Raw genomic sequence first — 26,864 nt, forward strand, 5'->3', positions numbered from 1 at the left:
TGATTCGGTTGGCTAAATGCTCCAGAGTAGCACAAGGCCACAGGTGGGGCCAAGAGCAAGACTCATCTGGAGGCCTTTCTCTACACGCCTGTCACCCAGATTCTGCTAGGTCTGCCTTCCATGCCCTGTCAGGAGACCCCACTTCCATCTCCTGGCTTCCCTGTAAACCGTCCCATTGTCTAGGCAGACCCATTGAAGTACTTCTCAGACCACTCAGACAATGCTGAACGGAAGGACAGAAGGCCGTCGACTGAGTGCACGGCTTTCCTCTTGGTGAGGGAAGATGGCGCCACCTGTCAATCTGTGCTGATGTGGAAGGAGAAGCCCCAGTCCTGGGGTAGCCCCCATCCACACTGCCCTGTGAGAGGCAAAGGCTGGCTGTAGAACCCCAATGTGGCTCCTGAGATCCTTAGCCTGGGGTGTAGGAAAGTAGTCTTGAGCAGAGCTGCACTAGGCTCCCTGCTGGGCAGTATCCCCCATTTCTCCACTGGCCACACCTATCCTCTCTGTCCTAGACACTGTCCCTGAAGGCCCTCCCAAGGTGGGGTGCAGGGCACGCATACAGGCACAGCAGGTTGGGGCTTGGTTTGTTCATTTCAAATCCTCTTTATTTCAAAACAAGCATGCTTCTATGTACATAAGAGAGAACTATGAAGCCAGAGCACAAGTATGGAAAAGAGGGTGCCCACCCAGGAGCCTGATCTGCGCCTAATGTGTCCCAGATGAATATGAGTCCAGATGCCGAAAGTGGCCGGCAAAGGAGCAGAGGCCACTACATTTTCACTGTTTGGCAGTGTTATGTCCTCTCTGGATTACAGCTAAGGGTTTGCACGAGGGGTGTTCAGAGGCTCCGCTGGTGGGAGTGGGATGGTCACGCTGGGTTGGGGGTTAGAGAGGTAGGAGGTACTGAGTGCGTAGCACTGGGCCTCAGCTGTCAATGCTGAGGCGGGCAGAGAGCAGAAGTGCTATGGTTGGCTAGCTACCGGAGGCGCCCCCCCAGCCCAGTGTTCATTATCAAGCATCACCCTGGGGCTCACATGCCAGATCTGTGTGGGAGAGGGGCGGGGGTCCAGCCTGCCAGGGGTCAGGGGAATCCAAGCAGCCTTTTAGCTTTTAACATTAAGGATTTGGGCTGAAAGGCCGTGGTGCCAGTTGCGCAATTTGGCAAAACGTGGGCTGTTACGTTCCGTTTCAAACCTTTCCCTGTGGCACAGAGACAGAGACAGGGGGAGAGAGAGAGAGACAGAAACAGAGACAGAGAAAAAAAGAGAGAGGGGGAGAAAGAGAGGGATTAGGGAACTTGTCCTCTATTTCCCTGCCTGAGACTGGGACAGAGGGACAGATAGGGAACTGCTTTGGGGACGTGCTGCCATACTTGGGGTACTTTCTAGAGGGCAGGTTTGGGCTGGATGGGGTAAGACTAGAGTTCTAGTCCAAAATGGAGGGACCAAAGTCCCTGCCTTGCTGGAGGGAAAGGTATGGAGTAGGGGCCTGGTTAGAGGGCCGGTGGGCAGAATGGGCAAAGGGAGGGGGATCCCTGGCCCACTCGGGCTAGAGCTGGGCAGAGCTGCTTTGGCAATGGGCTCTTGGAACTGAACTAAAAGGCAGGCAGGCCCCGGATAGACTCTGTCCTCTAGCTGAGCACTAAGAAGAAGGAACACTTGACTTCAGTGATGAGGGCTGGTAGGTAGACCTGTCACCTCCCCGACTGCCTGGCATTCCTCGCCGTCATCACCTCCAGAGAGAGACGCCTTCACATGCTACCCAAGGCTCCTGCAGGCCCACTTCTGAGCACAGCCTAGGCCTACCCAGTTTACAAGCACACACACATACTCACTGCCGCTGAAACAAAAGGACAGGACCTGCTACTTCCTGCCAGTGGGGCCTCTGGGGGGCGCGACCACTGCTGCCCAGGTGAAGGCACAGTACAGGCACAGAATGTAGAAAGGGAAGAGCAGCAGGGCGGTGGTGGTGCATGCCTGTAATCCCAGCACTCTGGGAGGCAGAGGCAGGTGGATTTCTGAGTTCAAGGCCAGCCTGGTCTACAGAGTGAACTCCAGGACAGCCAGGGCTATACAGAGAAACCCTGTCTCAAAAAAACCAAATCCAAAAAAACCAAAACAAAAACCAAAACAAAAACAAGAACAAAAAAAAAAAAAAAAGAAAAAGAAAAAAGAAAAAAGAAAGAAAAAAGAAAAGGAAGAGCAAGGAAAAGCCAGCCAGTGATGCTGGGATCCAAGCCCTCGGGCAGAAGGGCCTCTAGCTCCTCTGTAGCAGAGATACAAACTGGCAGCAGGCACCACATGTAACCATAAATACAGAGCACTCAACTGGAATAGAAACACAGTTTTAAACAGCAGTAGTGTTGGTGTCGCTGTCTAGAGGTAGCCCTGTAAAGATTCAACTAAATCAAAAGCTAAACAAAAATCAAAAATCTAATTGCTATAGCATGGGATACTACTTAATAGTAAAAAGGAACAAATGAGCAACAGACGGGAAATCCTTGATCCAGGTGGGTTTTGGAATATTTGCACATATATAATGAGGTATCTTGGGGACCTGGCATAAAATTCATTCGCATTGCATATACCCTTTATACAGACAACTCAAAGATAATGCTTAATGGGGCCTATGTTTTGTTCTTGCCACCATTGTGGTCCTGGAGACTGAATGTACCTCAGGCTACTCCATGGGTCTCCATATGGGTCTCCATACAGGCCTCCATACAGGCCTCGCATGCAGGCAAGCCTCTGACATCGCTATATCCCAGCCTAGCATCTGTGTCTTGTATTTCTGTTTCTCTTTTGGATTTTGGTTTTTTTCGAGACGGAGTTTCTCTGTGTAGCCCTGGCTGTCCTAGAACTCACTCTGTAGACCAGGTTGGCCTCGAACTCAGAAATCCACTTGCCTCTGCCTCCTAGAGTGCTGGGATTACAGGTGTGCACCACCACCGCCCGGCTCTGTTTCTCTTTTAAGAGATCTTGATATGCAGCAGTCCTGGAACTCACTCTATAGACCAGGCTAGCCTCAAACTCACAGAGATCTGCCTGCCTCTGCCTCCAGAGTGCTGGGACTAAAGGTGTGCACCATTACCCCTGGTCTAGTATCTGTGTTTTGACATGAGGTCAAAGGTAAAATCTTCCACTTTTGGTGTTATCATGGTCCCCAGAAAAGTTTTGGGTTTGGGGTGCTTTGTATTTTAGTCAGAGTGTTCATGTGTGAATTTGTACTGATTCATTCAACAACTTGAATAAAGTCCAAGGGAATTTGGCTAACGGGAAAAGCTAACCCTAAAATGATTCATATACCATATGATTCTAATGCTGCATGTGTATGGAGGCATGTGGAGGCATGTGGAGGCATGTGGAGGCATGCGGAGTAGTCTTAGATGTGTAACAGTTTGTATACTGGGTTGAAGCGATGTCTTCATTATTAATGTGACATTGTGCTATTCTGTAATAAGGCCTTTCTGCTGGAAATGGAAGTGGGGACAGGACACAAAGAACCTCTCTGTCATTTCATTTGTTGTTTGTTTTTTTTTTTCAAGACATGGTTTCTCTGTGTAACCCTGGCTGTCCTGGAACTCGCTCTGTAGACCAGACTGGTCTCAGACTCACAGATATTTGCCTGTTCCTGCCTCCTGAGTGCTGGGATTAAAGGCATGCACCACCACTGCCCAGCATCTTCCTGCCATTTCTTACAACTGAAAGTAATTGACAATTACCTCAAAATAAAAAGTCCAACTTAAAAATGAGTCACCAGTGTGCGCGGACCAGGAAAACTGACTTTAAGCAAAGCTAGTCTTACAGTTACGCACAGTCACAATCACCAGGTCCTGGTCCTTACATCCCCACAGTCACAGAGGTCCATTTTCCCACCTGCTTGATCTCTTACATCCTCACTCTGCTCACTCTGCAATCTTGTGCAAGATTGTTGCACAAACTCGAGGATCTGCTAAGTGCTTACATAGCTGTAAAACACTGGTCCTAGCCAACCTTCTCATTATACCAAGAGGCTCAGAGATGCCCACATGAGCAGGCCAAAGCCACACAAAAATTCATCAGTGAAACCGCCATCTGGGTGCTGGGCCTTTCTCTGAGGCCAGGGTGAATGGGTGAGAACAGAACAAGAAGCGACTCTGCGGCAAGGCCCTCAGAGCCTTGCAAACACTCACAACCTTCTCATAGAGACAATGGAGGTGCAAAATGAGACACGGCCACTTGCCATCTAATTTCCAGTTCTAGCAAAGCTCACCTAGGCTCAGGGACTGTTTGTCATCAGTGCTCAGTGACAAAGTGAGGACAAGTCTAGAAGTTCTGTGAATCTAGTGAATGTACTCTGGGACTGTTGGGGAATTCCCTGCTAGCCAAAGAAAAGGAAGGGTGGGGGATGAACAGGGGGGAGAGAAAGAGGAGAGAGCAAGAGAGAGAGGAAGGAGGCCTGCCGCTCTGCCTAGACTGTGGTGCTTGGAGGTCTCCAGCTGTGGCTTTCAGACTTGCCAGAATACTAGGGGCCAATGTGGGAGGAGGGACAATCAGGGTGGTAGCTGTCATCAGCCCACAGGATGGATCCAGCAGGCCCTGGGAGTCAGCTTCTCACTCTGAAGTCAGGGTGTGGCTCTGACCACTGAGAAACAAGTCCCCTGGGCAGTCTGAAGGCAACACACAAGGGACAAGTCCGAAAAACACACAAGGTGCTTTTTCTGCTCACCGAGCCTAGGGCCCAAGTGGCTGCAAACTTAACTTGCCCCAAGCATAATGGAACTAGGGTAGGCACAGCCTCTGCCCCAGGAGCCTGGGCTGCTGGGATTTGGAGATACGGAAGGCTCTGTCCAGGCGGAAAGCCCTCAACAAATTAAAGTCCGAAAATGAGACAGAATCAGAGTCTTGCAACTCTGCTCCTGTGGGGAACGTTTGCTGGAACCTCAGAAGGACCTGAATCCTGGGAGGAATGACCTGGGGCCGAGGGAGAAAGCAGGCTGAAGGCTTTTCTTGGGATCGCTTGCCGGACTTTCTCCTGAGAACACTCTATGGCGGGGCCTCTAACTTCCAGGGGAAACAGGGAACTGGCTAGCTTTCCTACTAGGACTCCTTCCTTCTAAGCATAACCAGCAAGACTACTGTGCATATTGGACAGGAAAAGAGCATAACGTGACCAGAAGAAGTGACAGAAGCCACGAGGGAAGGATGGTGTGTCTTACGGAGGGGAGGGAAAGGCCTCCAGCTGACCTCCTGCTGGACAGAACCTGGGGTGTAAGCTGTTTGCTGTTTGGGGAGGCAGCATAAAGACCCTTATGTTGACTCTTCGGGAAAGCCTGCATGGCTTCCTGGGATATCTATGTGGGTGGTTTCAGTGAAGAGGGTGGGAAAAACACAGAAATAGCATGTAAGGTCAGCAGAGCACGAGGCAGGACCAGGGAGAGCTCAGCCACCCAGAACAGCTGGCTCTCCACATCTGCAACCAAGGCGGCATTAGCATAATTGCTGCTTGGTTCGAGATGCCCTCCGGGAACTGAGAGGTTAAGCACATTTCCGGGACTACATGCCACCCTTAGCAGGCCTGGGAGGAGCACACTCCCAGCCGAAAAGTAGGAGCAGCTCGGGTTGGCAAAACTACAAGTCCAACAATCCAAAGCACATGGAGTCCCAGCTGGCCCGAGAACTCTGCTCTTCTTCTAGAGTTCCGTGGCCACCATGTGTAGTTAGCAAGTACAGAAAGTTTGGCTCAGGGGAGAGCATGCCCTTGAGTCCCAGACCCTCCCAGAGAGACCACCGCGGACTCACTGGCCCCAGACAGACTGTCCAAGAAGAACATGCAGATGACATACTCACTACCAGAAGAAGACAGATAATCACACAGGCCCCATGCCTCAGCATGGAAGGCCCTCACAGGTTCCAGCGGGTTCCAAAACAGCCATGCCCCACTCATGCCCAGGGCTACAGCTCCTAAGAGGGCACAGGCAGTAGGCAAGTGGTGGTGCCCCAGACTTGCCACTGACCAGGAGGCCATGCCCAGAGACGCCTAGCCCTATACAAGCCCCTCCGTGTGCCAAGGGCTCACACTTTCTTGCAGCCGCTGTTACATTTAAAGCAATTTATAGAACTGGGGTATGTGAGGGCAGGAGGCCAGGTATTTGTACCTAGTGAGGCCCTCTGTGTGCCTGCTCAAAGTGTCAAGCCTTCCGACTGACTAGGGGACAAGCCCAAAGTTGGGTGTGCTGGCGAGGCATGGGCCCACTGCCCTCACTGAGAAAGATGTCCTTCTTCTCCAAAGCCCAGCAAAGGCCAAAGCAGCCCTGCCCCTGCCCAGTAAGGGAGCCAGGAAAGCCCAGATTCCTCCTCACTCCTGTATCTACCTTGGGTGACCTGGGAAAGACACCCAAGCCTGGATCTGCGGGAGCCCTTTAAGGGCTGAACTTTTCAAATACAGGAACACGAAAGGTTCTTTCCGTGAGTCCTGTGGCTTGGGGGCTACCCGGGGAGGGACGGGGTTAGAAGGCAAGGCCGTGGAACCCAACACCAGGCACCTACCTTGACCTCCGCAGAGCTTCTTCATCTGGGTCTTGCACTGCGGGAGAAGAAAGTTGGTCAGGAGGACTCACAGCGAACATAGGAAGAAAAGCTTTGTGGACAGTAAGTCCCTAGGAATCAGCCAGGCCCTGAACACTTCCTGTGCTATCTTGTCAGTGGTAGCAATGTACGTGCCAGGCCTCTGCCAGTAGGGAGCTGGGGGGAAGGTGGTCAGAGAAGTCTAGCAGGTCCTCTCCTCCCAATCCTGAGCCCATCACTTTGCTGGAAGCTGTTGTTGAGAGTTGGGGGTTAGAATGGAAGACCCACCTAAGGGCCCCGGAAGCGCTCTGTATCAGTGTTAGCTAATCCTCAAGGGCTGGCGGCTTGACTCCTCCACTTCACAGGCTGGAGCCAGGACCTTTCTGCATCGCCCTCCCCTAGCCACTCTTAAACACTCTTCACTCACTGTATTCTGTCCCGGTCATCTGGGCCAGGATGCGGAAGGAACGAGACTGCAGGTTGGAGGACCGGCGGGCCCACTCATCAGCTTCATCTTCCGGCTTGCTTTGGGTTTTGATCACAGCCTGGTACACAGGAGAGGCGCTGTCCACCGCCAAGTCTTTCACAGGGAGGCTCCTGTAGGTCCCGGAAGGGGTGTGAGCGGAAGCCGGTCTGGAACTCAGACCCCCCCACCCCCACTCTGTTCTCCCAGTGCGTCCTCCTCCCCCCCACATCTGTACCCCCTGTTTCCATCACTACTATCAGAGGAGCTGAGAAGCCCGGGGATCCGGTGCTCAGGGGCTCAGAGGTCAGGGAAGGCCCAGTGGGAAAGCGGCTCTTGCCCGTGAGGTTTCTATCCTTCCTGTTGGCCCCGCTCCAGTGCTAACCCTGGATCTGAACAAGTTCCCACCCCACAGGCTGGAGTCCCTATAGGAAACGAGGAGGTAGGTCTCCTTGAAGTGATTTTAGCTTCCCTGAGCCAGCTCTGCGAGGGGCAGGGTAAGCCTGAGGGACCCGGAGGCTCGCTCAGGAACCATCCAGTGGCTTCCCCTCACCCACAGATGCAGACAGGGAGCTACCAATGGCTTCCTGCTGGAAGATGCCTGGTGTTTCTGGCTCAAATGCGGGACATCAGCCTGCCTAGAAAGAATTATAAACAACAAAGCAGGAAGCAGGGCCTTGGTGGCGCACGCCTATAAGCCTGTAATCCCAGCACTCTGGGAGGCAGAGGAAGGCGGATTTCTGAGTTCAAGGCCAGCCTGGTCTACAGAGTGAGCTCCAGGTCAGCCAGGGCTATACAGAGAAACCCTGTCTAGAAAAACCAAAAAGGAAAAAAAGAAAAAAAGAAAAAAAAAAAAAAAGAAACACAGCAGGAAATTGTGCTGGGCCCTGGCATGATCTGCAGGGGGTTACAGTTGGGGAATGAGGTTACAGGCATGGTCTGTGCCCCAAAGCCGTGCAGTCTTTTGAGGGGAATCTGCTGATATTCCTGTAAGCTCCCAGGGTCTGACTTGCATAGGAGGTGCTCAAAAGCCTTAGCTGAATAATTTTTTTTTCAACTCCAGATCAAAGTGAGCAGGGATCCCAGAGCTTCTCGGGTGCTGAAATTTCTACCTGACTCAAGTTTTATAGGTCAGATTGTGAATCTATGTTGCCCAGAAAAACCCTCTTAGACGTCAGGGGGAGCTCAGGACAAAACTATGGCAGCAAATCTGCCTGCTAGCCCTTTCCTCTTAGAAATGTTGAAACTGAGGTCCAGAGAGGCCAACTGAGTAGCCCCAGGCTATAGTAGATTGGGGGAGGGGGGAACACCATTGAATGACAATTTAGGTGACCCAGTTCCCAGCCCAGTGTCCTTTTCCTTTTGCTATTATTAGTTTTTACTTCACTATTGTCTTGTTCTGGTTCTTCAGAGTCTTGCTGTGTAGCCTTCTTTGCCTCAGTCTCCTGAGCACTGAGATTACATACTTCCATACCTGCTTTGCCCAGTGTCCTTTCTGTCAAATGTTTTATAGTCAGGAAATTCAAAGGCCACACCTGCCTACCAGGGACTACCTAGGTCAGATGCTCTGACCACACGGAGACAGCCCAGCCGGGGCATGCCCTATCTCGCACCATCCTGCCTGTCTCCATCTGCCCTGTCCTCTGTGGGGACTGGCTAGTCAGGACAGGATGGTCGTAGCACACAAGTCAAGGAGCTGGAGAGCATCAGTCTAGTCTCCCAGGTTTGGTTCCTTAGGCCTGGCTCAGGCTGAGGGCAGGGATGGAGAGGGGGTGGAGACCCTGCCCCTGCCTCTGCCCCCACTTTCCTGATGTCTTTAGCCTCGAGAGCTAGGTATTTTAAGATTATGACTGAGATCGATTATGGATCCTGCATATTTCTTTGGGGTCCATCTAGGGAGAAGAGACACAAAGGAAAGAATGGGAACTTGTTCTTCCTGCAGAAAACTGTTTCCCTTATAGGAAGGAGAGGAAGGATTCCTAAAGTCTTTGGGCAACCAGATCTCACCTTTATTTCCCCCTGGGGACTGACTTCCTAGAGGCTACTCTGTTACCTTCTAGCACTGAATGAATAGCCCAGTGTGCCTGCTAGGAAAGACTGGGAAAACCTCACCAAAGCATGGCAAGGAAAAGGCAGGAATAAGCCTCAGCCTTGGGCGGGCGCCCTGAGAGTGCCGCGACCCAGAGCCACATCGACATGGGTGGACTCCGGGAGACAAGCATCTGTCTGTGCCGGCTGCAGAAGGTGTCGTGCAGAAGGTGGGTGCGTGCGAGGAAAAAGGTGGACAGAGAGCACAAACTGACCACTTGTCCTCAGACACATCCCACCAAACCCACACACCATCCTGCAACGAGACAGACGACGACAAGACGCTGCAGGTCTACTTACGCCAGCGGAGACGCCCTGCCAAGCGGAAGGAAACCAACCCAGCGGTGAGTGCGCGTCCATCATGGGGTAGCAGAGGAGCAGCGCACGCAAGAGAGCGGGGGTTAGGACCAGAAATGAGTTAGGGGCGTGGCATGGGTGAAGGAGGAAGAGAGAGAGAGAGAGAAAGAAAACTGTCAGTGAGGAAGGAACCGTGGAAATAACAGCAGAAACGGAACACACGATGGCCAGGAGGGTTCCTCACTGCGCCATAGCCATAGCCATAGCGGCTTCAGCTCAGCGCGCTTGAGTTAAAAGGAAGGGGAAAGGTTGATCCTTTCCAGGCACGCTAGCAACTAGAGGCAGGGAAGGGAAGGGAAGGGAAGGGTGGGAGACAGCTAGATTAATCAACAGAGCACCGAAATCTCCAAATCACAGGCGCCCAGATAGCAGAATTCAATAATAGAAGTTTTCCCAGTGTACAGAAAACACAGTGTGATGATCAGTCCATCCGTTATTTTCCATTTGACTGTCCTTTGGTGACGACTACTATTTTTAAGGGCACACCAAAGACCACGAGACAAACAAATGTTAGCCGGAAATCCCTCTTGGCTTTGGGGTTGAGTCAGGCAGATTTGTTTTTCTGAGTATAGATGAGCTAATGGCTGGTCTTAAAAATCGCATGGTAATTTTTTTTTTCTTTGAATGAGCCATTTAAGTAAGTCAACACAGCCCAGATGTCTGCGAAGGGCTGCCGTCAGGAACAGGTTCCGGACTAGTGGCTGCAAAATAGACAACCTCCGCCCCCTGGTGGTCGATGGGAAGTAGTGCCTTTCTGAGACGGGTCAGGCTCTCCTGAAACTCAGGACATGCCTCTCCTCTGGCCTCTGCATGTGCACCATGACCACAAGGGCTTTTGTCCTTGTTTTGTAGGAACTTCCTGGAACCTTTTTATGTCCTTCCTATAGTATTTGATTTTATAGTTTCAGAAAAAAGTTTAGTGTACCCTTCGTCTTTCTCTGCTGAGTTGCTGGGAGTCTCTGACCATCCAGGGATGATATGTTGCCTAGAGAGGTAAGCGCTACACTTTGACATTCCCAAGTAGATTAAAGGAATGGCCTGCCCCCCCACCTCTGCACTTTGTGTGTGTGTACACACACACACACGTGCATGCGTGTTTACGTAATAAAACAGATGACAGAGACAGAGAAAAACAAGGCACAAGATAGAAAGACTGAGAAAAGAGACAGAAATATAGAGAGGAGGTGAGATACACACACACAAAGAAAGAAAGAGGCAAAGATGGAGACAGAAATGGGGCTGAGGAGACAGGAGGAGAGAGTGGGCCTGTTAACGCTTGTAAGTGTGTCATCTGAGTTTCTACTGAGCTATCAGGCCAACCTTGAGTTCCTCCACCAAGCTAGAAGGCCAATGCCAGGAACCAAGGGCATTTCAAATCCTACTGCCCTGAAGCAAGGCCTCCTGGGTCAAAGTGGAGAAGGGAAGTGCCCATCGTGAGGTGGACTGCCGATAGCACCTTGGGTGGTTGTTGGCTTTAGGCTCAACAACCTAAATAAAAAAGGGCCATCAAGTACCCGGATTGATGCCCTTCACTGGAAGAATAAAGCAGTTCCCCACAAACATGGCTTTAGGTGTGAGAGGTCCATGGAGTTTCTTCCCAGGCTCCTTTAAAAGCGCCGCAGAAGTCTCTAGCCAGCCCCTCTCACTGGGAATGCAGACAGACCTACGATCCCTCTGAGGAAATACAACATTCTGCGTTTTGCCAGTTATCCTACAGCTGAACTCTGAAGAGAGAGGGCAGGCAACACATTCTGGAGTCCCTGGTGAAGGCTGGACCTCCAGCGGCCTGAACCCAGGAGGCTGAAGGTGAGTGAAGAAAGCAGCTTCCGCGAGTGCGTGGCCGCCCCTGCAGGCGTGTGGAGTGGGAAGCGCTTACCCACTGAAGTCACTGCCCTGGGCCTGGGCCTGTCCGGCGATGGCGTCCATGATGGCGTCCTGTGAGTACATGCTGATTGGGGTGTTGTACTGAGCATGGATGATCGTAGCCTTGCCTCCCAAGCCCTTCACTTCAATGGGCTTGTGGGTGGACAGGGCCGAGTCCTTCAGGACGCTGGGGTTGAAGCGTTCCTGGTAGTCGGCACTGAGGAGGGTGGGCAGGAAAGGGGGAGAAGGGGAGAGGGGGGAGAGAGGACAACAGGGTGACAGTTACATGGGAAGTCGAGGCCAGGGTGCTAGTGCGAGGTGAAGAGAGATCTCCTAAGAAGTTACCCACGCCGGCTGCCTGGGTGTGGCCAGGAAAATTCTTGGCACCCCCAAGGCTCTGTGCAGAAGATCGGTCTTTTGTGTCCATCTGGATCATCTCTCCCAGTTCCCCTTTCATGCTCCGCTTCAGCCAAGACTCCCTCCTAGGGCCAGCAGGGGCACCAAGCATGGCCCCTCCCATCACACACAGCAAGATGGAGAAGCAGACACAAGAGGGCTGGGGGGGGGGGTAGGATTTGGGAAGGGGACAAACGCTGGGCCATGTAACAGACGAGGCAGCAGCACAAGCAGAGTCCAGAACGTTCCAAAGGCGAAAAGCGGTCACACTGGGCACACGCAGAGACTTGGGGACTCTGAGCAAAGGTCTTCCCCGGAAGGGCTGATCCTGCCAGTCGCTCCTCTGTGGACTGGGAGACTGTTCTTCCACACCTTTCTAGGCACATGCGTCTTCCTTGGAAGATGGCTCAGGCTGCCCAGGCCCCTCCAGTCCAGCATGCTGTAGCCCGTTAGTCTCCACCCATCCAGGGCTCTTCCCTTCCACAGACAGGTACATGCCCAAGCAGAGGAAAAGTCCAAGTGCAGTCCATCTCGGGGATCCCACTGGGACAGAGAGGTCTTCAGGCCACACAGGTCAGTGACAGTGTAGCATCCCACACACCCGAATTAACCTAAAGCCTCAAGGTGCTGCAGCAGCAGGAAATTGGGAGCAAAATTGAGACCATCACATAGACACCTGTCCCTTGCAATGGCTTCCCTCCGTACTCCAGCAAACACCCATGCAGGCACATCTAGGGCACAATGCACCCGGACTCACACATGCGCGTATGTACACATGCCGGCAGGCACACACCATCCACACCCAACAGATGGCAGGTGCATGCTGGGACAGCACACGGGGACACACACACATGCTGTCCTTAGATACTAACTTGGCTGGAGAATTGGCTACCACCTGGAAGGAGAGAGAAAGCAGAGAGGAAGATAGAGAGGTCAGAATGAGGCTTCTAGTAGGGAAGCTCGAGTGTAGGGACCATCTGCAGACAGGCTGTGAAGGAGGCGGGACTGGCGGAACCGCAGTCTTGGAAGAGGAAGAAGGGAAGAGGGAAGAAGCACAAACCAGGGAAGCAGGGGCTCTAGAACCAGCAGTTTGGGTGCAAGGTGCCAAGTCTCCCTCTCTGGCAGGGGGAAGCGACTTCTTTCCTGCCTCAAGTATACAGCTTTATGGACCATGTGTGTCTAACCTGGCTGTAGACCCTGGAGACAAAGCTGGGATAGACATGAGTTCTGAGGCTTCTTCAAGAAGGGCCGAGGCCCCAAGTTCCTTCTGGCTGGACGCCCCAAGGTGAAAAGCTGCAGCTTAGCGAACCCTGTTCACTGGGTGGGAGGAGCTTATGAGCTTGTTCCTTGAAGAAGCCTGCCAGTGTTGTGTGTACAGTGTGTACAGCGGGGTTACCCACAGCCCTGGGCTTTATTCTCTCTCCCAAAGGACAGCTCTGCTCACTCCTCTTGGAGCAGAGAGCAATGGGTAGAGCAGTCAGTCCCCAGGTCTTGTGGGCCAGTGGAGAGGCTGGAGGAGTTCCAGGAGGAGGGTGTGGTCAAGGCTTTCACAGGAAAGCCCCCAGCAGGGGCCACCAAGTACAGGCAGTACAGAGGGACACTGCCCTCATTCTGATAGGGCAATCAGAATATGAACTTTTTGGAGGATACACCATCCGTGTGATGCTTCTTTAAATGCAGATTGTCCATGATGGCCGACCCTACCCTGAAGCCCTCTCTGGCACACTAAACAACAGAGGGTGGGGGAGGGTGGACACTGTCTTCATATTCTTCTGCTTAACTAGATCTGTCCACTATGAACTCTGGAAAGGGAGAACTTTAGCCCAGTGAGCCTAGCCCTGGTCACCCCACAAACAGGATCCTGGGAAGCCAAGGACTTCCCACACCAGGGAGCAGAGGGTGTATCTCCTCAGGCCCAGGTTCCCTACCGTCTCAGAGCTGATAAAATTCCTTCTGCCCTCCTGTGCTCAAAAATAACCACAAGTGGGTCTATATTAGGAAAAGGCCAGCTTGGCTTTGCCATTTCTTCTCCATGTTTGGCCAGTGCTGACAGCTGCAGGGTCAGCTCTTGCCCTGACCAGCCCAGTGTCCCCTGCAGAGGGCAGTGTTGGCCTGATTGGGTGGAGAATGCCTCTGCCCTAAGCAGGAGGCAACTCCTTCTTTGGCACTAATTGTCCCTTGCTAGGTTCTTGCTCCTTCCCAAGGCCTGGATGCCTGCAGCACACCACACAACTCAGAAAAGAGTTGGTGTTCAGATCTCAGGAGGAGATACCAAGAAGCCCTTGCTCTGTGGGGCCACCAAAGGCTGCCTTTCAAGGTGAGGAGTGGGGCCGCAGCCTGCCCTGGCCTTCCTGTTCTTGCTCTCCTCTGGTTCCCTTCCACGCCTCCCCAGAGATCCAGTTGCCAAGGACCACCACACTGTGAGTTTCTCAGAGAGTGAGGAAGGGGCTTCCTTTTGGAGCATGACCATGCGTCTCCTCAAAGCTGTGGGTCTGGGCAAGCTCCACCATCTCAACCCTCCTCATGAGAAGGAAATGCGAGCGCTGGAGAAGATGGCTCTGTGCAGCTGCTCTGCCAGAGGACCAGAGTTTGATTCCCAGCACCCACGTGGCAGCTCCCAACCATTTGTAACTCCAGTCCTAGGGAATCTGACGCCCTCTTCTGGTGGTGCACAGATACACATGCAGATGAAACACCCACAGACATAAAAATAAAATAAAAATCTAGAAAGAAAGAAAGAAAGAAAGAAAGAAAGAAAGAAAGAAAGAAAGAAAGAAAGAAAGAAAGAAAGAAAACGAGAAGAAAGTGAGATGTCTACCATGCAGACAGGCTATGCCTTCAGCACAGGATGTACGCTATAGATAGACGTGGAGGATTTCTGGCACTGTTGCTTTCAATCAGTTAGACACTTGGTGAAGTGGGGAGCCTGGGCCTAGCAGAGATCCCAGCTCTTTGCCTGCACTGCCAAGACTGACAGCATCGGCTTTTACTGTTATTGAAGCCCCAGTCTCCCTCCATCCCTTGGCCCACTGAGGACACTGCTGGATCCTGCGCCTCTGACTGTCAGGTAGAGTCCGGACAGCATCTGCACCAAAGAGCTCGGCACCTGGGAATCCAGGGAGGAAGGGATCAGGCTCCTGATTTCCTAGCTCCCCCATTCCATCTCAAGTCAGGATAGAGCCAGGCGGATCAGACTATTAGTTCTGTCTGCCTCTTACTAACTACATGACCTTGAGACAATTGCACCTTATATCTGAGTTGCTAAGATGACGGAAATCAATGTCTACCTCTGAAGTTACTGACAAAGCCAGTTCCTGTGAGGCTGGAGAGATGGCTTGGTGCTGACTGTTCTTCTGGAGGTGCTGGGATTTATTCCCAGCACCCACATAACAGCTCACTGCAGTTCCAGTGGATCAGGTGGTCTCTTAGATACGCACGCAGGCCAAACACCCATACACATAAAGGAAACTAATTAATACAAAAGAGCCAGTTCCTATCTTAGAGTGAGATTTCAGCCACTGAGACACTGCCATCACTGGAAAGCAGATGGGCTCTCCAGGGATCCTAGTCAACCAGAGGCAACTTTCTTGCCTGGGATAGGTCCAGAAGGGATCAGGAAGACCTGCCCATCAGAGGCAGGAAAGGGAGGCCATCTTTATTCTGCTATTCCTAGAACTTTCTGGCTCCTTGCTTGGAGAAACTGTGATAAGCCAGGGCCTGGCTTTGCTCAGATTCCAGAAGGAGCTAGGGAGGTTGAGAAACCAGGAAGCTCTGGTCTCGTGGGCACTGAAGAAGAGCAAAGGAGGGTGTGGCTGGGGCCAAGAGGACAGGGCTCCTGTGCTGACTCTTGAGTATCATCTGGGAGACTCTAGCCAGTGACTGCATGGAGCGCGTGCCTGACACCTGCCCTTCTCTTTATCCTCCCAGTAACCCGGGCTTGAGAACACACTGACTCCTCTCTCTGAGACACGAGGCCACATTGCCTCAGCCCAGCCTGCTGTTCCTTCAGCACTTAGAGACAAGCACATCCATTGCACAGGGCAGTTACTGTGAGACAAGGGGACAGAGGTCTGGCAGCTGACACATGCTCATATGGGGATCCCTCCCTTCTACGCTGCCACTGTGACCTGACTCCATGTTCTTTCAACTCCTGTGCCCCACGGAGTCTTACTAGCTAAACTATGGGGACCAAAGATGGCTTCTTGTTCTCCGCAGCCCTTTCTCCTCAGAGTTCTGCTTCCAGGCAGCCCATCTTAGTCTGGATCAGTACCACAAACCTCTTCTCCATGTACCACTGCCCAGTCTCTCCATGGGTACTTCTGGCACCCCTCCTCCAGGTAGCCTCCCTAGACTACTTTCTTATCTCTAACTGTTCTCTGGCCTTGCCTTAGAGATCCCAGGGATGTGGGGACTAGTCTGTTATTTATCACCTTAGTTCTCAAAGCAGTGAGTGGGCAGTGTCACCTTTGGGACAGGGTGTGACCTGGGGTGAAAATTTGTGAAGTCTGAGTCCCCTGCATACGGGCTTAGCTCAGCCACTTAGCTGTAACTGGACATCTGGACCTCAGTTTACCCTTTCTGGGCCTCAGTTTCTATTTCTGCAAGGAGCTGGCATGTCTCCCCAGAGTGCTTATACGAAGCAATGATACGCCTGGCTCACAGCAACACAGTCGATTGGATCCCTGCTGGTGTTGCTTTAAGCCGCTCCTGCCTTGAGGATGCAGGGCTGTCTGTGTCGAGGCCTGTTTCTCCCCCTGACCATCTGACCGGGCCTTTATGGTGAGCACCGATGACCCAGCTGGCTCCATACCAGACAGCAGGAGGCCCTATACCTACCCTCCTAGGAGTCCAGCACCTGAGGCCTTCCCTCGGAGGCTCATCTGATACATCTGAGCCATCTCCCTCAGGGTCTCTGCTGAGTACAGGCCAATGGGGTTGTTATACTGCCTTGGTTGGCCGGGGCCTGGTAGAACTTTGGGGCTGACTGAGCCCTGTGCACCCTCTGAGCTGGCCTTGGCCACTGGGCTGCCCAGAGGAGGGACAGGCCCCGAGGCCTCCGTGTGTGGGGTGCCGACAGAGGTCTGGGAGAAGGAGGAGCTAAAGGTGTCCCCGAACTCCAGGGCGCCTGGGGTGCCTGGGCTGGCCCTCGCCTCAGGGCTGGGGCTGGGAGCTGGCAGGCTGCCGTTCGTGTCCAGAGCAGGGTCCTGGCATAGGGCAGCACCATGCAGGGGAGAGAGAAGACAGAGGTTAGAGGCCACACATGGCTGGGCTTCCGTGTGGACTTGAAAGGCGTGTTAGTGTGAGCACCTGTAGCCCACCACCCACAGCCTGCTGCCTGCTGGATGAAGCACCCAGACGGGGCCCTGGAAAGGGAGGCGTTTCTTGAGTGGAGAGGAGGAGAGAAGGCTGTGGCTCCTGGTTTAGAGGCTGGTATCCATCTAGACAGAATGCAAAGCCCCTCATAGAAAACCAAGGCTATCCCCGAGGGCCAAGAAGGAGGATGAGGGGCTCAGGGATGGTAAGGGTATCACTGTCCTATCTATTCCTCCCACGCGCGTCTTCCCCTTTGAATGGGCTTCCATGAGTACAGACAAACCTCCTGATTTACTAACCCCACCTGGACAAGACCCTTCCTAGTCAGGGCTGACTGACATTTAGGGTGGAGTTACCAAGGGGGACCTAAGGCCACCTAATTCCAGCTTAGCAATTTCTCCCAGCATCCTTCTATCCAGTTCCCCCAATCTATGACTCTGTGGGGCCTCCTCTTCCCATCTCTCCTGCTGTCCAATCTCCCCACTGGATAGACCAGATTCAGTCTACAGTTGTAGTGAGGGGGTGGGTGGAGGAGCCGTGGGTTCAGGCTGGGCCCTTGGGCCCACAGGGCTCCGCGGCTTCCAGGCTGGGAAGGACTCTGGATCTAGTGGTGAGCTCTGGGGTCAAGCTTTGGTCACTCCTCCACTCCTGTGCTGGTCTCTAAGACATAACTAGTCCTTCTAACGCAGTAGGGAGTCTGTATCTGGGAGGGATGGTGGGCACTTAGAAACTAGAAAAGTCTGTGGAGGAATGGTCCACTGCCCCACCCTCACCCCCAGGGCCAGTCAGGTCCCTTCCCACCCGGGAGTGCCTCCTGGGATGACTGACTCGAGCTGGGGTCTTTTACAGCAACTCCAGTCTCAGTGCCTCCAAATACTGAGCGTTAGAGTCTTGTGGACAGACAACTGTTTCCTGCCTGACTAGAATGCTGGCCCTCTCCTCAGCACACCTTTTTCCAAGCTGGTGTCTTCTCAGTCCAGCCTGAGATGGGATCTCAGGCCCAGGTAGGTATGCCCACAACTCCATGCATTATAGGGAGGGGGTTCAAACGCTTCCCATGGGGGGCAGGCAGGCAAGCTTACGCTTCACAAGCTGCAGCTGAGTGGACCCCACCACCGACGGCCGGCACCTACCTTCTGGTGGGGGATCACTGGCAGTGGGGACTGGATAGGGGGTGCTGCCGTGGAGATGGGGATGGGCCGCTTGGACCTAGATGAAGCAGAAACAGGGCGCAGTGAGGACATTTGCACCTGGCCACAGTTCCTGGAGGTGATTGGGATCTGGGTCACGGCACCCAAGGCGCACCACCCACCCCGTTCACTTGCTCTCCTGAGGGAGGCCCTGGGCTTGACCAGGATAAGGAGTCATAACCTGGAGGGCTTTTCCCCCAGCATTCACAGGCCTCTCTGCCTGAGGAAAGAGAAAGCTGGGCTTTCAGGTCCAGCTCTCCACGTTCCAGTGGCGCTGTGGCCATGCTTTCTGCCTAAGCCACTATAAACTGAGTTAATGGTACCCTGATAATGACTTCAGCCCATGCTTTCTACACAATTCTGCAGCACAGGGCTAGGCCCATGCAAATGCTGGGGACGATCCCATTTGTCCCCATCCCATGCCCACACCAACCCTGGGTCCTCTTCTCTGGGGAGCGTCCACCTACTTCTGCAGAGTGAGGCTCAGGTTGTAGCTGGCGGACTTGATCTTGTTCTGGGCCTCCAGGTGGGTCATGGTGTCCGTGTTGACGCCATCAATGGCCACCACAAGGTCTCCTTGGCTGAGCTGGGACTGGGCTGCCTTGCTGCCTGGAGTGATCTGATGGAACAAGCAGAAGAGGAGGTAAGTCAGAGAAGGATCGCCTGGGGAGCTCCCAGTGCACACCCAGCGTGTCTTTTATTCGAGATGGCCACCACTGGCTGCTCACCAAGCCTGTTTCCTCTTCCTCGCATGCCTACCACTTCCTAGGAGTTCCTGACAGCAGTCGAAGGGCCAGCTTTGGCCAGTGGAATGCTGGTGGAGCACACACCACTGCCGGCTCTTCCCCCGGAAACCATCATCAGAAGCCTGCACACTGCTTGTCGACTGACTAAATGCACAGGTTCTAGAGAACGGAGGTTCTAGAGAAGGTCAGCCAGGTTGCTAATTGGAAGGGCTCTGGATGCCAGAGTTACTACCTGGAGCAGAGATGGTATGCCAGGCTTCCTAAATGAGGAATACATTCCCCCTGTGCAGGCCATGGATATTCAGAGGTTATATATTGCCGCATAACCTATTACCCCAGCACCCTGCAAACTAATACTTTCTTGTCCCAGAAATGAGGGTAAGACTTAGTACGTCCTTGCCTCCAGTGCATTGCCAGATCAAAGGGAAGGCAAACGTACCTTCACAAGAGCATCCAAGCACAAGATGCCCCATGCTACCAGGGCCGGCACACAGACAGCTCAAGGAGCCACCAGCCATGCTCCGGTGAGAACAAGACAGGCTGTGGATCGAGGCAGGCTCAAGGGCTCTGGCTGCCTGCAAACATCTAGAAGGGGGACCAGAAAGCTGGTTTCTAATGCCTGTATCCTTCTGACATCTAAAGCTATTTGTCTGGATGACAAATCCATCTTTGATTAAACAGAATGCCATCGAGACGCCACACACTGAAAACATTCCCTGGGATGCTAGGAAAGCTGCGGCTTGGGAAGCCAAGGCTTACACTAAACTCTCAGTGTAACTCAGTGAACTCTCATACACGATACCAAATTGTGCGTGGCAAGCCGGGCGTGGTGGCGCACGCCTTTAATCCCAGCACTTGGGAGGCAGAGGCAGGTGGATTTCTGAGTTCGAGGTCAGCCTGGTCTACAGAGTGAGTTCCAGGACAGCCAGGGCTACACAGAGAAACCCTATCTCCAAAAAACCAAAAAAAAAAACAAAAAACAAAAAACAAAAAAACCAAAAAAAAAAACAAAACAAAACAAATTGTGCGTGGCAGCTTTGAGTACTCTGGTGACCCTACCCACAGTGATGCTATCTGAGATGTGAACTTCCAGAAGGCCTAGTTAAATAATTTAGTGTAGTTCAGTGGACTGGCCATAGTGACATTAGCAGCCCTACTCAGAAGGATAGTTCCTGAGATGTTACTAGAGGAGACTAGCTTTACCTTCTATGACTTCTGATGGAATTTCTCAGTCCCTGATCATGTCACACAGAAATGGTCATTATTTTTTCCCAGTGCAAGTGTTTGTTGAGACAAGCAGGGTGGGGCCACTTGGAATGTCACCCAAGCTTTGCCACCAACGACATCACAGGAAAGAGGAGGCTCCAAGCCCCACCCCCATATTGCCCATATGGTTAGAGGGCATATCCCTTAGTTTTGCCTCCTTGTGTGCCCACCAGCTAGTGCTCTTGGCATGTCTGGCCACATCCTACCCACTTTTCTGGTTCAGGGATAAGATTAGCCATTAATGCTGGCAGAAGCCAGATTTTGGCTAAGGTCTGGGGACTGTCCTAAGAGAGAGACCTGTGCCAAGCCTGTGTGGGGGCTCTGGTCAAGCTCTGGACTTGTAGACATGGATGGAATCTTCCTGCCAGGATCCTTAAAGGGAACTATGCGTCTATCCGGGTACCTTGCAGTCACTGTGATGAAATGATTTTTTGTGATTGTATCGCTGGTCCCAGAAGCACTGTCCTGTACCATGTCAGTGACAACAACAAGACCAAAAGAGTCCTTACCAACTGCCATTAACCAGCCTTTGCAGTCCCAAGTCTCTTCTAAATACCGCCCACCCTCTGGCCAGAACAGTTCTCTTCTCGACCCCGCATGTGTAAGCCAGGCAAGGACAACAGAGAAAGCCTTGGTAGACACATCTGATTGGCAAAGCCCACTCTCCAGATGCCACAGGGGCATCACAGAACCATCACTCCCCGCCCCCAGTCTGTCCCCACAGGGAGTCCATGGTAATGAAAGCGTGCTGCTGTCTTGAATGCAGAGGTGAAACATAGTGCCAGAGCCTGGGGGCGTGGCTCAGTCGCCTAAAGGTTTGCTGAGCAAGCATGAAGACCTGAGTTTTTAGCCCTAGCACACAACTGTAAGGCAGGGGTAGGTATGCACTTGTAATTCCAGTTCCAGAGAGGCAGAGACTGATAGATTCCTAGGGCTTGCTGGTCTACACACACACACACACACACACACACACACACACCAGTGACAGTGAAAGAAAAACAAGACGACTTCCCAGAACAGAAGAGGCCTCTTGCTGCTCTGCAGAAAAATCCACGTGTTCTCCTGCTTTTCTATGCTGGGCTGTTGTTATCTTGAGCAACTCATTATCGCAATTTTTAAGCTGAAAAAATATGAATACCTGTAGGAGGAATGGCAGCCGCTGCCTTTACAGAAAACACAGGGGTGGTGGTGGAGTAGGGGAAAGCAGCCAAAAAGGCGTATCCTGCAGGAGGACCTAATTGAAGACTTCCTGAGAGACCAAGGATTGGTGAAGCAGACAATGCCAGCCAATCGGAACCCGCTATTTAGAAGAGCCGCTTTCTCGGGACCAGTGGGGCGCAGGTGGAGGGTAGTAAAGGAGCTCGTGGCAGCCTTCTGACGAGCTCGCTGAGGTGTTCCTCACTGGCTCCCGCAGAGTCTGTATCCATCCGCACCACCTCACCTCCCACCCCGCAAGGGCAGGCAGGGTAGGGCAGTGAGTAGTCCAGGGCCCAGGCAGCAAACACCCCGTTCTCATCACTGTCCAGCCATAGCATCCCCCCTTCCACCCTACCACACAGCACTCTCACTGTCTGCCATCCTTCAAGCCTCCTTAGTTTAGGAGCACCTCGAAGACAGGTGAAAACACTAGCATCCACCCAGGACAATGATTCCAGTGCCACGCTGTCCCAGTGCACTCCCACGGCTGGTTACCCCTGCGGCAGGACATCCCAGATATCTCATGGTAAAGCTGCCTTCCGGTATGTCACTCCATAAAATGCTCTCCATAGCAGGACATCCATGCAGAAGGGTACCCCCCCCCCCCAATGCTTTCTATCTACGGAGAAGGAATTGTTCCTTTGCAGCAAATAACTTGGGGTAGGGTAGAGGGGAAGCAGCTATCAATCTCACATGGGAGGGTGGGGCTACAAACCCAGAAGGCACACTGCTAGGCCGGATAGGAGTGTTCAGATCGTGGTGACAGTTTAAGCAAGGACACCAGAATGACATCCAAGGGAGTCTGGGCCAGGTTCAGGCTGTCAGGAATGCCATGTCTTTAGAGCTGCCTGGTGACAGATTTCTCCCTAGGACTCGGCCAACTTGTGTTTATCCTTCCCTGTGCCTGGTGCTCTCTGATATCCTCGGGCGTGGGCTGGGGTAATCCTTGCTCCAAGAGCCTGGTCAGTAGCCAGACATTCCAGAGGGGAGCCACCAAGCTGGATGCCCTGTCCCTGGCGCCTCTGTCCCTCCATCTGTGTCTGCCCATTAGGGCTCAGCTGGCCTGGCCTTTGGTGCCCCAAGCAGGACCCAGTGTCCCTCAGTAGGGGTGTGGTACTCACGGAGGTCCTCTTTTCTGCTCAAGTGTCCTTAGAGAAGGCCAGATGGAGGCAGGGACGCTAAAGACAGCCAAGGACCATACGATCTCCTCCCTCCCAGAGGAGCAGCCTCAGCAGGCTGGGGCAGGGGACTGGCACTGTTGGACCACTGCCTGGAGCCCAGGACTCGTGAAAAGTGGACCTCACACCTCTCTTCTCTAACCCTCCACCCTCCTCTCTCTGTTGACTTTTCTCAGAAAAGACTCAAAGTACACATGTTCTTGGTGATACTTTCTTTTTAAAAAAAAAATATCCTTCAATCTTCTCTTGAGCATTTAAAAATCTCTTTGGATGAATGTTTCATTTCTCCCTAATTTTTCAATTGTCTCCAGTCAACAGTCACTTTCAATGTAGATCTGAACACGAAGGAGAGCCTAGAGGGGACTCACTGGGCCAAGATCACTACACAGCCCATGCCTCGCTAGGCCGTGACCATAAGGAACCCCTTATCGCTGGCACCAGAAGCACTGTCCTGTCCTGTGTGGGTGATGACAAGACTGAAAGAGACCTCCCTTACCAACTACCATGAACCAGCCCGTGCCTTCCCAGGTCTCTTCTTAAATGCTATGTTCAGAACGGCCCTCTTCTAGACCCCGAATGTGTAAGCCAAGCAAAGACAACAGAGAAAGCCATGATGGCCAAGAAGACATCTGGTTTGCGAGTCCCCACCCACTCTTTAGGGGTCGCATAAGAATAGCTGGTATCATGGCCACTGTCAGGGCAAGGAGGAAGGCAGCGAGGGAAAGCTTGTTCCCAGTGGGTCAGCTTAAACCTGCTTGGTTAAGACGTCAGTCGTTCCAGTGAGTGTCCAGAGGGCAGGCCTTCCTCTCCAGCGTGCTGTGAGGATTACATTATTAAACAGGGCGTAGCACAAGATGCTGCAGAACTGAAAAGGCTCTGGAGCAAATCTAAGGGAGCAGCAGTGCAACCCCACCTCCTTCTCTTTAGAAGCTCCAGTGGAAGTCAGTGGGAGTGTCGGGGGAAGAATGCATGTGGCCAGGATGACTGTACGCTAGGGTTCCAGGAGAAACAAGATCCAGAGTCGACAGAGTGGTCAGCCCCACTTACTAGCCCTCAGCTGACCTACTGTTCCTAGTAGGGTATGGAAGAATAGCAGGATTTTGTCTAGGGTCCCAGGTGCTGTGTAGTGGGTACCTGGGAGGTACCTGGGGAATACCTGGGCTCTACAGAAGGTTTTAGCATCCCTCCCCAGAAGCACACAGACCCTGCCTTCCTTCTCTGTGTGACATCTCTGTGTGACTTGCCCATGTGGTGGGGCTGGCTAAAGGCAGGTAACAGGCCTAGAAAGAATGGAACCTTCCCAGCTCTGTCACTGAAGCCTGGCAGGGATTCCCCCTGGGGTCCTAAATGCATTAATCTTTGGGATTACATTACCTCGTGCCAGGGTGGTGCTCTTCCCATCTGGTCTCCCTTGAGACTTTGCTCCAGTCCTCACCCTCTTTCTGGAAACTTCTTTCTCTCAGTGGCCTCAACTCTATTCCAACCCTGCTGTATAAATAAGCCAGGCTCTCCCATGCCTTGCCTTGCTTGTCCAAATAGCTGTCATTTAACTTTTCTTCCTTCTACGCTCCAGAGCTCCCCCTAAGAAAGGACCACAGGCCCTGGCTTCTCTGTACCTCAGCCCTCACACACGCAGACACTTGGCCTTGGTACCTAAGTGTCTACACATGCCAATGCTTGGTGCGAGCATGTGTGTGTCTGTGTGTTTGTGTGTTTGTGTCTGTGTGTGTATATGTGTCTCTGTGTGTGTGTGTATGTGTGTGTATGTTTGTGTATGTTTGTGTCTGTGTGTGTGTGTATATCTGTCTCTGTGTATGCGTGTGTGTGTGCGTGTGCGTGCGTGTGTGTGTGTGTGTGTGTGTGTGTGTCTATGTGTAAGAGGATCCTCCGCTATTTCTCCAGGTCCCAACATCGTTCCTCTCTGCTTCTCCCAGCAAACCACCAGTGTTTTGTGTATACTTGGCCCTGGAAAATCTGTTTCACACTCCCAGGATGGTTCCTATTTGAGGAGAGCAGAAACCTGGCTCCAGCAGGGTGGGGAAGCCGTGTTTGGGAATGGGAAGACTGGAGACAAGGACTGGCAGGTCTTTGAAATTGGGCAATTTCCTCCTCTCCCTGGTGCCTGTGTACTCCTCATACCTGTTGTCCACATACTCTCCTGTCTCCCCGTAGCAACTGCCCCCCCTTCCCATCTGCTCCTAGAGCTGCCCTTGCCTTGTGTTCTGGTTCAGGGACCCACAAGGACTCCTTTCCAGGACACAGCGGGCCTCTGATCTGCTTTCTTCAGGGCCTGCAAGAGGTCAGAGGCAAGCAGGAGTCACAGGAGGGCCTGGCCAAGGTGCAGCTGTAAGAATGCAGTCTTCAGCTGTGACTGTTCCTTATCTTCCCTTGCTGGATGCTAGATAGATGGCTGCCTGACCTTCAGCAGGGCTATAAACAGCATGGCCTGTCAGCGCTGATAGGTGCTACCAAGAACAGCCCAAGGTGCTGTGCTCCGGGGGCCTGGAAATTCCAGGAATTGCCAGCACAGCTACCCCCAGAATAGTCTCAGACTGTCCTCCGTTCTCTTCCCAAGGGTCCACTGCTCTCAGTGTCACTGCCGAAGCTGGGAGAGTTCAATAATACCGAAACTGAAATCGGAGGAGAGAGAGGCAGCAGGCCTCTGGACTATGGCCCAGGGAAGCCTGCCAGGTGGGATGGAGGTCGAGGCCTTCCAATAGGGAGGCAGGCCTCACCCAGCCCACAGCCCCATTTGCACAATGTCAAGTGTGGACAGCACTGTCCCATTTTATAGATGGTACAACTGAGGCTGTGCTACAGGCGACACAGCAGAGAGATATAGAATGGAACAAAGACACTTGCCCCCTCCCTAGGGTGAAGAGCCAAAGCCCCACGCCTAGCCTAGCCAAAGAGGCAGGGGCCCTGGTGGGGGCTGGGCCTGTTAATCTGCTTCCTCAACCTTGCTTCCTGGAGAATCAGCTAAGGTAGGGGAGGGGAGGGTGCGAGGGCAGCTCAGGTTGCAGGCCTCTGCACCTGTCCAGGATAAATAAAGACGTTTGCCCTCCTCTCTAGAGTGTCCCTCCCGAACCCATCTCTGCAGATTCTTAGGAGTAGACTCACTTGGGGGGGGGGGGGGTCTTCTGCTCAGGATGATACCACTGCACCTATGCGGAGGCCATTACTGGGGTGGCACCCAAGATATCCCCCAGCATGCAGGTGGCAACTATTTTTTTTTTCTGAGAGGAACATAAACCTGCTAGCGTTCACAGGGGCCTGGTCCAACAAAAGGCCTGGGCATGAGAGTTAGGCCAGGTTCATTATCTCTCTCAATCGCAGTGTCTGCACCCAGAGCAGGGGAGTGCAGAAGGTGGGCAGATCCTTGGCCTTGTGTCTCTGTGAGTAGACTGTGTCAGGTACAGAAGAGACTCGTGAATCTCAGCAGTAAATGCCACAGGCTAGTGTTCGTGGTGCCTGCCTTGCCATCGGCACCGGGCCTGGGATGCCCACTGTATCTGTGGCCCACCAGATGCATTTTTCAGAGGTGTATATTTCACACTGAACACCATGGCTCAGTCCACCCTGCTGTAGATGATCTGAGGTATATATCAGAAATGAGGCAACCCCCCAGTGCCCTGGCCTCTATTTTTAAAAGTCTCCCTAACATTAGCTTCCAGCACATCCCAACACACCCCCTCTTTGAATGAGGACATTCTTCCTGCTATCTAGCTTAAAGCCTCCGTACTGCCATTTAAGCCCTGGCCATCCGGGGCCAGGTGGCGCATAGGTCCGGAGTGAGGTCATTGACTTTCCTGGGTGTCTACTGATCCTGGTGATGAATTTGTTCCCATAAGACAGAGCAGCAAGCCTTGGGGGTGGTGGGCTTTGGGGACTGTGGGTTCAACCCTAGGCATAGGAGGTCAGAGGACACACGAGGGTGTTGGGAGGACACCCCTATCTTATACGGGGAGGAAACCTATACTACAGGAGTGGGGACCGTGCAGAGCCTGGATTGGGGGTAGCCACTGGACTCACATATCTTCATGTCACCACATCATCAAGCAAGATGGACATGGTTTAGGGTGTCCTCTTAATAGGGGGCCCTGGGGTTTTCAGGGCAGTGTGTCTGGAGGGCAGAGACTTCAGGTCTCCTGTGGAGAGGTGAAGGACAACGCCCTTCCACAAAGGCCACTCCAGGTGCCTGGCTTAAACGTGATGAGGACCAAGGCTGCTTGGGGGGGCGGGGGGCATTGGGCCTTCTG

General features: G+C 52.9%; 1 protein-coding gene across 7 annotated transcripts in view; it reads right to left on the minus strand.

Annotated features, from left to right (window-relative positions):
• Ldb3 (LIM domain binding 3) overlaps nucleotides 1–26,864 on the minus strand; it is a 61,379-nt gene that overhangs the window by 33,437 nt on the left and 1,078 nt on the right. The window contains exons 2-9 of one of the 7 annotated variants that reach the window (XM_052190186.1): nucleotides 18,686–18,837; nucleotides 18,162–18,237; nucleotides 12,588–12,610; nucleotides 11,333–11,536; nucleotides 9,400–9,414; nucleotides 6,976–7,145; nucleotides 6,531–6,567; nucleotides 1,107–1,203 (exon numbers count right to left, since the gene is read on the minus strand). In XM_052190186.1, the coding sequence (XP_052046146.1) occupies nucleotides 1,107–1,203; nucleotides 6,531–6,567; nucleotides 6,976–7,145; nucleotides 9,400–9,414; nucleotides 11,333–11,536; nucleotides 12,588–12,610; nucleotides 18,162–18,237; nucleotides 18,686–18,837 (774 nt within the window). Of the gene's footprint in view, nucleotides 1–1,106; nucleotides 1,204–6,530; nucleotides 6,568–6,975; nucleotides 7,146–9,399; nucleotides 9,415–11,332; nucleotides 11,537–12,587; nucleotides 12,611–16,551; nucleotides 16,920–18,161; nucleotides 18,238–18,685; nucleotides 18,838–26,864 lie in introns of those variants that run through there. The other 6 variants (XM_052190189.1, XM_052190185.1, XM_052190182.1 and 3 more) reach the window with 6 other exon arrangements.

Source organism: Apodemus sylvaticus, chromosome 8 (assembly GCF_947179515.1).
Source record: "Apodemus sylvaticus chromosome 8, mApoSyl1.1, whole genome shotgun sequence".
Lineage (NCBI taxonomy): Eukaryota > Metazoa > Chordata > Mammalia > Rodentia > Muridae > Apodemus > Apodemus sylvaticus.